Genomic DNA, 10,524 nt, shown 5'->3' with positions numbered 1-10,524 from the left:
ATTCCATAGTTCTGCACATTGTGGATATCAAGTCGCTGTGGCTGTAAGAAGAGTCCTCCTTTTGAATTGGACTTTTTAAGCTGGTATTTAAGAGATAGATCTGAATGAGGTGCACAATATGCAATGCATGCAACAGATTTTACAGGTACACCGACCAGCCACAACATTAAAACCACTGACAGGAGAAGTGAATAATATTGACCATCTTGTGACAACTCAGTGTTCTGCTGGGAAACTTTTGGACCTGGCATTCATGTGAATGTTACTTAGACATGTAGCACCCACCTAGACCAGACCAGGCACCCTCACCCCATAGCAATGACACTCCTTGATGGCAGCAGCCATCCCCAGCAGGATGCAGCCTGACACAGACACAAAAATGCTTCAGGAACAACTCAAAAACATGAAGAACAGCACAAGGTGTTGACCTGGCCTCCAAATTCACTAGATCCCAAACTGATCAAGTATCTTTTCTGATGCACTGGAACAATCCTGATCCACAGAGGCCCCTCCCCTCAACCCATAGGACCCAAAGGCCCCCACTAACAACAGTGGTTTCCAGACACCACAGGACACCCTCAGAAGGCCCATGTCCATTCTCTGATGAGTCACAACTGTTTTGGAGGCACAAGGGAGACCTACACAATAATTCACATGATCTAGGGACATGTGGGTTCATTTGTGCTCGATATGTACTGTTAGTGCAGAACAACGTGGACAGGACATGTTTTTTTTGGTAGGACACAATTTTGCATGCAAGACAGATCGTGCATGTGTTACATTCAGATACTGGAAATCAAATTTTTTTAGGCCAACGCAGCATAGCTCTAGGGTAGGAGATGTCTGTTTGTCAGTGGGAGCACCGCTTTGATACAGACTCACGTCTAAACAAGCATTAAATGGATTGCCATGAAATTTAGTATTGACACTTGTGCTTCCTAGAGGGTGAAGCCTGCTGATTTTGGTCACAGTGGGCAGAAATCGGTTTGGTTACACCTGCTGAGTGGCAAAAAGACTCGCTCAGTGAGTGGCAGCTCGAACATCTTGGCTGCAAGAACACACACACACACACACAAACTTAAAAAAAACAACAACACATCAATAATGGAAAGCACCTGTTGTTCGACTAACAAATACGGAGGTTCAACAAGAAATTAACTTCTGAAAGCCTAGAGAGGAGAATGAATTAGTGCAATTCAGAGAAACTGTTCCTGTCTTCTCTGCAGCTATCTAAAGTTTCAGTTAGGGCTCATTCATTCTTTGCACGTGTTTTGTCTGCACTACTCAATAACGTTAGTGGGTGACAGTGCTAGCTATGTCACCATAAGTTCACCAACAAATCTCGACTTGAACGACTTGAAGTAGGATATCAAGTCGAGTTTTCTTTGTGTGTGTCTCCAGCATCATTAAGGCACATCTAACAGAGGGGGTGTATTGTGGTGGCAAAGTGACGTCTCCGCACACTTCTATACTTTAGTGTCACCTTTTTGATTTTCAGTGGCCCTGTTCAGACCTCATATTAACATTTGTCCTGAGTGATCAGATCACGAGGGCTTTGCCAGCACTTAGGACACATGTGACCACATCTGGAGGTGGTGAAGACATTTTTTTTAAGAAGTTAACGCAGAATGAGTCCTGGCCACATTAATGGACCACCTACTGAACTTACTTCCTCTGCATACGTGGAATACTGTCTCATTCACTCAGAAAACACACAATATTCATTATGAATGATATCCAATAAAGGCAAAAGCAAGTGTGGCCATTTCAAGTACTTGGTTTAGTAAGAAAACCAACTAAACCAAGCAATCTAAACAAGAATATATTAACTGAAAAGAAAAAAAAAATGTGAGTAAATTCATAGAAAATGGAGGGGAAAAAAAGCAAGTGGTTAATAAGCCATATGTTCATGTATGCAAAGTAGCCATGTGTTCCTTTTTCTTCACTAGTGACTGGAACCTTCATTAGGTATATTGCCATGAAATTGGATGCATATGTTGTTTCCCTTCATAATTAACTGTAATTAACTCTAACTAAATTAAAATAGGGAACACAGTAGCATTACCTGCATGTAATGCTGCATTTAAACTTCACATCGTGTCCTTTAAAACATGCTTGGAGGCTAATGTCAGCTGAAAGCTTTGAGGACGCTTAACCGGTTCAGAGGTCCAGAGGCCATCGAGGCTAACGGTTTAGCAAGCCAACAAACAGATAACTTAATGTAGGAAATCCATGATCACAAAATCTATATTAATCTCAAACATATTTTAAAACTGCAAAGAAAAGCCCTGTTTGACTAAACGTAGCATGGAAATGAAACCACTATTGCCTCTGCCATTCATGTTAGCATCGAGCAAAGCACTGCTCTGTCTATGTGCAGCCTCACAGAGCCACAAGCTGTGGGTTATTAATGATAAACTGATAAATACATCAGCCACATGCCACATTGCTCCACATTATATAGGTACATGTGGTTTTCAGGTGTTGCAAATGTGCAATTTAGCATGCAAAGTAAAACTCCACATGCCCAAACTACTGTGGAGACATACAAACAGTATGTTGGGAGTATTTGTCTCCAGTCAATCAGTCATCCAGTTCATCTTGCCGACAGCGTTTCCCCAAACATGTTGTTGGACCACCACGCGGGACAGTCCAGCATTTATTCACCTTCCCTACGTCAGCAGGTCAGACATAAAAACAAGTCAATGTAAAACAGTCACTTCTGAGCACATGTTATAAGGTGTGCATGACGTAAAATAAGCTGCAGACTTTGACCATACATGTTGTCTGTTATGATGGATAACACCGTAGCAGTGTAAAATGTACAGTGTGCTGATAAAAATGTACAACCCTGACGTCTTTGTTGTCAGAGTGAATGTTAATCAGTCAGAGGAATGGCTTTCTTGTGTCAGACCCAGAATCCGATATCTATCTTTCACTGACACCGTGTCACAGATGCAATCAAGAGCAGCTGCATTCCAACAGTGACATAACCCAAGAACACACTGAACTGCATGTGACATTTACATGAAATGTTTTTATTTGGGGCAAGAGCTGTGTTACAAAACGAAATCATTTCTAATCACAATGTGTTACTCTGACAAAAAACAAAATATCAGCCACAGTGATTTGGTCCTAGGTTTAGTTATCTTAAGGCACATTCAGATTGTCTCTGTGTTTCCCTGATTGCAAGAGACCTTTCTCAGTTGTTTTGCTTTCTAGTTTGCCTCTTGAACTGTAATGTAAGTCACGTACCGTACCAGCAGTGTAAATGTTTATAGGATATTGGGTTAGATTGCTGTTCCTCACTTCAGAAAATTGTACTCTGGGCTTCTTTTCTTCATGTGGGCAATGACTAAGCTTTTGCATTACCTGGTTTTACCTCATCTGGCCTTTACTTTTTAAGTTTAAGCCCTAACACAGATTACTGACTCCATTTCTGCACATTTATATTGGGTCTCTGCTGCTGGTTCACTTATCTGTGTGCTAGTGTGACTTTGGGATTCTACAGACGTGACTTAATTACAGGCTCCAGTAATCTGAGAGGAGAAATTTGCTGTTGAAATTCCCAAGAGCGGCCATTAAAGGTTGATGAATGTCAAGATCAACTAAAAAAGAAATCTTTCCCTACATCTGTGTGCTTGCTTCTAAAATAAAATGGCTATTGCATCTGTCTTTACTCCCTCAGTGTTTGATAGTGATACTCTTCACCTCCGTGAAGAAGTGATAAGAATCCTTCCCTCCCTCCCTCCCCACACCAGAGTTCTTCATTCCTCCAAAAGGCAGGTTCAGATCTCTCACCAGCCAGCAGTTGGTCCACACCAGACCCGCTTGTATCCGCTTGGCCACCCGGTGAACCTTCCCCACGTCCCGGGACCACACGGTGGCCCCCAGACCGTAACGCACGCCGTTGCCCTTGGAAACAGCTTCATCCTCCGTGTCAAAGGGGCTGACACACGTGACAGGGCCAAAGATCTCCTCCTGCATGACGCGGGAGCTGTCAGATATGCCTGAGATGACGGTGGCAGGCATGAAATAGCCAGACTTGTTGAGCTCTGGGAGGTCCAGCTGGTCAACGCCCTCACCGCAGTGGATTATCCCACCTTCTGATTTGGCGAGTGCTACAAAGCCACGGACCTGAAACGGAGAGGTGTTTTAAACAAATGAGAAGATTTAATTTTTTTAAATGCTCACCCACAGCATTCTGGGAAATCTGGGATTTTATGTAAGCACCTTCTGCAGGTGTTCTTTACTGATGAGGGCTCCGTTGTTGTTGCTGGGGTCAGAGGGCATACCGGTCTTCCACTTCTTAGCTGCGGCCACAAACCTTTCCAGGAACTCAGGGTAAATGCTTCTCTCTACATAAATCCGGCTGGTGCACAGACAGATTTCTCCCTAAGAGGAGCAAGAAAGGCAAAAAATATTAAGGTTTGGACTGGAGCAAGGAGTTGTTCCCTTTAGCCGACAGTATCGCATGACACAATGTGGACTATGATCTCCCCCATGTGGACAAACAATGTCACTGCATCCTTATGACATTCTTCATATAGATAACAGCATTTACTTCATATGTAATAATTGAATAAAAATATAGGGAATAAGTTTTTAAGATCAGAAACAATTAAGATTTGATCTGCTGGGCCCTTATGACCCTCTGTCATTAGTTCAATGTGCCAGAATATTACCTGAATCCTATATAAGCACACTGAACTGAAATCAGTTCTTTGTTGGCGTTTAACAGGGGGATGAAATGGTCACCTTTAACTACAGCCATGCCTGAATCCTGACTTCCTGACATACTGATTGATCATTATGAAAGATCTGAAAAAAAGTACTAAATGTGCTGCATATTTCCAAGCAAATTTCCAACATTAACCTGTTGATGCACAGTAAACCTGAAGAGGTCTGGGGTTCCAGGGCCTTGACAACACACCTCATATAGTATACAAAATATATAATAAGTAAATAAAAGGCCTAGAAAAATCTCTATTCTCACCTGATTAGAAAAGCTGGAGCGAATAGTAGTCTCTATGCACTGATCCAGGTCAGCATCAGCAAAGATAATGGCTGGGTTTTTACCTCCCAGCTCCAGAGAGAGCTTCTTACAGTAGGGGGCGCTCCGCTCTGTGATGCACTGGGCAGTTGCCGTGGAGCCAGTGAAGGAAATCAATGGGACATCCGGATGGCCAACTAGGGCATCACCTGCTCTGGGACCGGTGCCAAATACCATGTTGACCACGCCTGGAGGAACACCTAAAAAGATATAGGTCAGAATCACTGTCACTTCTCCTTGTCTGCGTGGATTGCTACTGCACTGTGGGTACTGTAGTCCTACCAGCCTGCTGCATCAACTTGCACATCATCCAGGCGGTCACAGAGGTCATCTCACTGGGTTTGGCCACCACTGTGTTGCCTGACGCAATTGCAGGTGCGATCTTCCAGGTCAGCAGATACAGGGGGAAATTCCACGGGCTGATCAAACCGGCTACACACACAGATCACAGTTTAGGAACAGACGCAAAGAGAACAGTTACAGGTTTCAGTTAAAAACACACTGCGTTCTCCTCACCTACACCCACGGGGCAGCGGATGGTGTAGTTCAGGCAGCCCATGTGGTCCATCTGGGTGCAGTCGTTTGTGTGGTGGAGCACTGACGAAGCAAAGAAGCGGAAGTTGTAGGCCGAGCGGGGGATGTCTACGGTCCGTGCATATGTCACCGTTTTACCTGGAACAAACATGTAGGAGTGATGATCAGCAGGAGAAAATGCAACACTCGCTCACACACTTTGAAAAGCCTTTGATATCAAACATTCATCTACAAATATTTGATGAATATCTATGCAGTTAATATGAACATCATATCATCATTTGGCTAGTGTACTCCCCTTATATGTTTTATTCAGGTTATGTATATGCTGAACAGGGTAGCTTTTGAACATTGGTGGTAAAGTTGAAGGATCTGACATAACACATCGTACGACTGCAGACAATCTGAATGATTGGCTGACTAACTGGTGCACTGACACAGCAAAAAAAGCACCTTGGTCTCTGGACTCGGCTTTGGCAAACTCCTCTAGGTGTGCTTCAATCAGGTCGGCCAGCTTGTTGAGGACCTGCGCCCGCTGCTCCGGGCTGCGGGCGGACCAGTCGGGGAAGGCCTCTTTAGCTGCTGCCACCGCTGCATCCACCTGCAGGCATCAGACAGGGAGATATGAACATATGATCTGTGGGAGTCATGCCTAAGAATGGTGTTTCTCAACAAAGGGACTCAGGCCATCTCAAGATAAACCTGAGGGTTCTCAAGATGATTACTGGCGTAGGACGTCATGAGAAAGAATGTTGGGAAAACAAAAACACCTCAAACCTATAATCAGGAGTACTGGGGGAATGTGTGTGTTCATATATTTTTAAAATACCATAGGTTTATTGACGTGTGAGTGTTTAATGATTACTTGACTGTTGACTCTGCAGAGAGCAAAGGTGCTTCTAGTCTGAATGCACTGTCAGAATGAACCCTTACCTGGACTCAACATGAATATAGGCCACAAATTATTCCCTTTCCTGATCTTTTCCTGGGACATCTGCAAGCAGTTTAAACGCTATGACAAGGTTTATAATGCAAAATAAATCCAGCACAGTTTGAAAGCATGGAAGATTTTCTTTGGTATTTAGCAGAGCAGATCCAGAAACAGAGGAGTACAAGTATTATTGTGGGGTTTTAGCAGCAAGGTAAAAATAAATTGACAACTAATTTCTATGCACTTGCGTTAACTTTCAGTCTACACTAATTTACTGCAAAAAAAAAGTAATGAATGGTGTGGTTTTGAGTAGCTCATGCGTCACCTCCTCCTTGCTGCTGTCCGGCACTTTGCAGTAGACCTCACCAGTGGACGGGTCGTAGGAGTCGATGTGGCTCTGACAGGACACAAACTTTCCTCCGATGAAGTTCTCCAGAACCAGATACGAGCTCTGTTCAGAAGTTTTCGCCATGTCTGTAGTCTTAAGATTCTAAACTAATCCAGGGATACGGAACAGATCTAACGACGGCAGTCGGCTGCAGACAAGGTCTCAAATGGCATGCGTCCAACTTTAAAAGGTCACTGTCACGGATCCTCCCACAGAGGGGCCTTGTCTGTCACAATAAAACGTTGTGAGGTGTTGGTTAATTATTCCCCTTCAACAGCTGTAGAAGTATTGAGATCATTTACTTAAGTAAAGTTAAAAAATACTCAATTACAAAGAAAAGCCATGCTCCCTGGGTAGTATATCACATTATTAACAGCAAAATATATTTTATTTTACCAGTTAGTGTGCCTTGTGCTTGTTGTATTATGCTAAATCTTAAAATCACCTGAAGCTGTCCAATCAATGTTTAAAAAGTAAAAGTGGTTGAATAAATTTGCACAAAACTGAAATAATCAAGGACGTTACATTCATATTTAGGTGCAGTACTTTAGTTAAGGTGCTTAGTTACTTTCCACTATTGCTCCTTGCCAGTGGGTAGTGGTAGATAACCATTCTCTCAGCAACAGGCGAATGCTCATGAAAGATAAATGTAGTTTCAAGGGAGTGCGTACTGAATTAATCACACAAACAGGGTTTATTACAGTGTTATGTTGTAAATAAATAAATAAATAAATAAAATCTGTAATGACTGTAACTGGGAGTAAAGATTAAATGTAAGTTAGTGAAATTGGATGTGTCAAGTGTTTTTTTTTTCCTAGAACCCAATATATGCAATGTACACCGATCAGGCATAACATTATGACAACATTATTCTAACATTGTGTAGACTCCAAAACTGACTCATCAGAGAATGGACACGGGCCTTCTGAGGGTGTCCTGTGGTGTCTGGTAACAGAATGTTGTTAGTGGGGGCCTTTGGGTCCTATGGGTTGAGGGGAGGGGCCTCTGTGGATCATCCCACAGATACTTGATCAGTTTGGGATCTAGTGAATTTGGAGGCCAGGTCAACACCTTGTGCTGTTCTTCATGTTTTTTTGAGTTGTTCCTAAAGCATTTTTGTGTGTGTGTCTGTGTCAGGCTGCATCCTGCTGGGGATGGCTGCTGCCATGATGCCAGGTCCAAAAGTTTCCCAGCAGAGCATTTCATTGTCACAAGATGATCAGTGTTATTTACTTTGTCTGTCAGTGGTTTTAATGTTGTAGCTGATCTTGTATAGTCATTTTCAGTTTGTCCACGTTAAATTTAAGTCCTTTTCTTGGCCTTGGAAACAGCCCCATAGAAGAGGTGAGGTGAGGTGAGGGAAATGTACACAGCTACAGTTCTATGAAACTGTGTTAACCAAATCTGCTGGTGATGCTTAAGTGACATGATTGAAACTTCTAGAACAGATATGAAGTGGACGTGATGAGATTGGTTCGCTGTGAAGGAGAAATACCAAGTGTCAGGCCTTTCGGTTATCACTGAGAGTAACACATCCTCACTTCTAGTTTCTGCAGACCGAGGCCAAGCTTATCTGCTTTAAGACAATTTCCTGTCAAAAGTTAAAGATGAACCCATTTCATGGTCTCAGTGGGTGGCTGGAGTTGTTATCCAGACAATGAACTGGACACCACAGGGTCAGCTCTCATAAATTATACGCCACACATTCCTCTGAGAACAAAGGCACACGCAAGGTCAAAGAGGACAGTCCAGCAGGAAAGAACAAACCTTTCATGAAGATAACCGAACTTTCTGATGAAATACATAAATATTGCCGCGCTGCAGTATTTGTTTTAGGTTTTGTGTACACCGCTCGGAAAAAAAACGCGCGACTGTCAGTTTCAGAAAGTACCGATTCTGACTATAAAGGCACAGAGTTACTCATCCACTTACAGAGAAAGTGATTCATCATCATGATATGAGCCAACAGACGTGTACCATTGAGATAGGTTCTCATCGTCTTCTCTTTGTTCTTATCCTTCTTCTGTCCTCTAGACATTAGATGACTTAGAATAGTTACAGAACAGATTTTGAAGGTGCACACAATTTGCATCAACTAAGATATCTCAAGTACATATATAGATGTAAAGGCAGATGTGCATCTTACTGAACTCAGTTGTCCTTTACCGTGACTCATGCCATTGCATGCCATAGCAGCAGCTATGAACTGAGTCACAACAAGTCAACTTTGAGACAGTTTTTGCAGAATCACCTAAAAGATGATGACAAAGGAACCAGCGAGTGTGGTTAGGGTTGGGGTTAAAACTGCACTATCCAGGGCTAGGGTGACTGTGTGCATCAAGGGTTACACTGAGTGTCTAAAGTGTTTTAGAGGGGACCTCAAAATGTGATTATACAGAATATATTGCATATAGAAAAAATATCGCGCAAGATATTGCATATCGCGATTCAGCTTAGAAATACGACGATATTTATTGTGTATCGTGATACAGTTTAAATATATTGCATTATTATTTACTGACTAGATCACCCCAGCAGATGGACAATAAAACACTTAGGACACCTCGGATAATTGCCTGACTCAATTAACAATGCTACTGTTGAATGAACATGTCTGACATCCTGGGCAGGAAATAAGCCTCGTGAATCTAATCACACTTGTACAGTATGTACTGTATTGTGCTGTTTTTCTTTCCGTTCTCTGCACGACTAACCTTTAACCAACTTTCATGCACATATATGCTTTCCTGTGTATGCAAGGAACTACAGTGATCTCTCAGTGGCAATTAAAAAAATAATCCGACTACACTTGTGTCACACACGTTTGCAGCCGGCTCCTGTTAAAAGCTATAAGATCACGCCCTGGAAATGGGCACAACTGCAAACTTCCCGTCAGTAAAAAATACTACCAGTCGTCTTTTATCTTGTAATTCTTGGAACATTTTGGTGTCATGTGTCTTTCAGTGAGCACGAGGTGTTTTGCCAACAAGCAGGCTGACAATCAGAAGCCACATAAAGATAAACCACTGGCAGTTGAGGGCTCTTTAGAAAATGCTCTACATTTTTGTTTGTGCCAAAGGAAATTGGAAAATGGAAACGCTGACTCGTCACCGGTGATTCAGTTCTGATCTCTTCCGATCTTTCCTGTCTTTTTCATTCAATTTGAACCGGAAATTTTGTACAAAGTTGGAGGTGGTGGCGTCATTTAGACACATGCACTAGAAAAAAACAATTAAAAAAAAACAAGTTTGCTTCAAGGGTTTTGTAGGATTTACCTGGCAAGTGTTACGCCTTAAATCACTTCTGTATGCACACAGTGACGGTGCATTCTTGAGATCTGTGTTCTGTGGTGCTTTCCGCTCCAACAGGAATAACCCCAGCTGTGTCACTGTCAAGCCTGATGGGAAATGACCACCTCTTCATTCTCACTTCCTACTTACTTTTAACATATGCAAAGACTGAAAGAGCTGTCCAGAATGTTGTGTACATCTTTCTTGCAAGATTCTCATATTTAAAAAGCTTCAGTTTAACAGAAAGGGACACATGAAATCAAAACGCAAATCACAGATGTTCATTTCACACCATTTGTTTCTGCACAGATAAAGATTTGGTTAACCT

The 10,524-nt window shown here is 42.4% G+C and overlaps 1 protein-coding gene across 1 annotated transcript; it reads right to left on the bottom strand.

Moving 5' to 3' along the window:
- Positions 1 to 3,684: 3,684 nt before the first annotated feature.
- Positions 3,685 to 7,000, bottom strand: aldh8a1 (aldehyde dehydrogenase 8 family, member A1; the record flags this gene model as incomplete). The annotated part of the gene is made up of 7 exons (XM_084560937.1): positions 6,844 to 7,000; positions 6,041 to 6,188; positions 5,570 to 5,725; positions 5,336 to 5,485; positions 4,997 to 5,253; positions 4,234 to 4,395; positions 3,685 to 4,137 (listed from the first exon to the last, which is right to left on the bottom strand). Exons 1-7 carry the CDS (start codon positions 6,988 to 6,990, stop codon positions 3,685 to 3,687), a joined length of 1,473 nt encoding a protein of 490 aa, XP_084417063.1. The 5' UTR covers positions 6,991 to 7,000.
- Between the last annotated feature and the right edge of the window lie 3,524 nt (positions 7,001 to 10,524).

This window comes from Chelon labrosus (assembly GCF_963514085.1).
Source record: "Chelon labrosus genome assembly, chromosome: 14".
In the NCBI taxonomy this organism is placed as follows: domain Eukaryota; kingdom Metazoa; phylum Chordata; class Actinopteri; order Mugiliformes; family Mugilidae; genus Chelon; species Chelon labrosus.
Note: the sequence above shows the minus strand (reverse complement) of the source record. Positions and strands in the feature narration are given on the sequence as shown.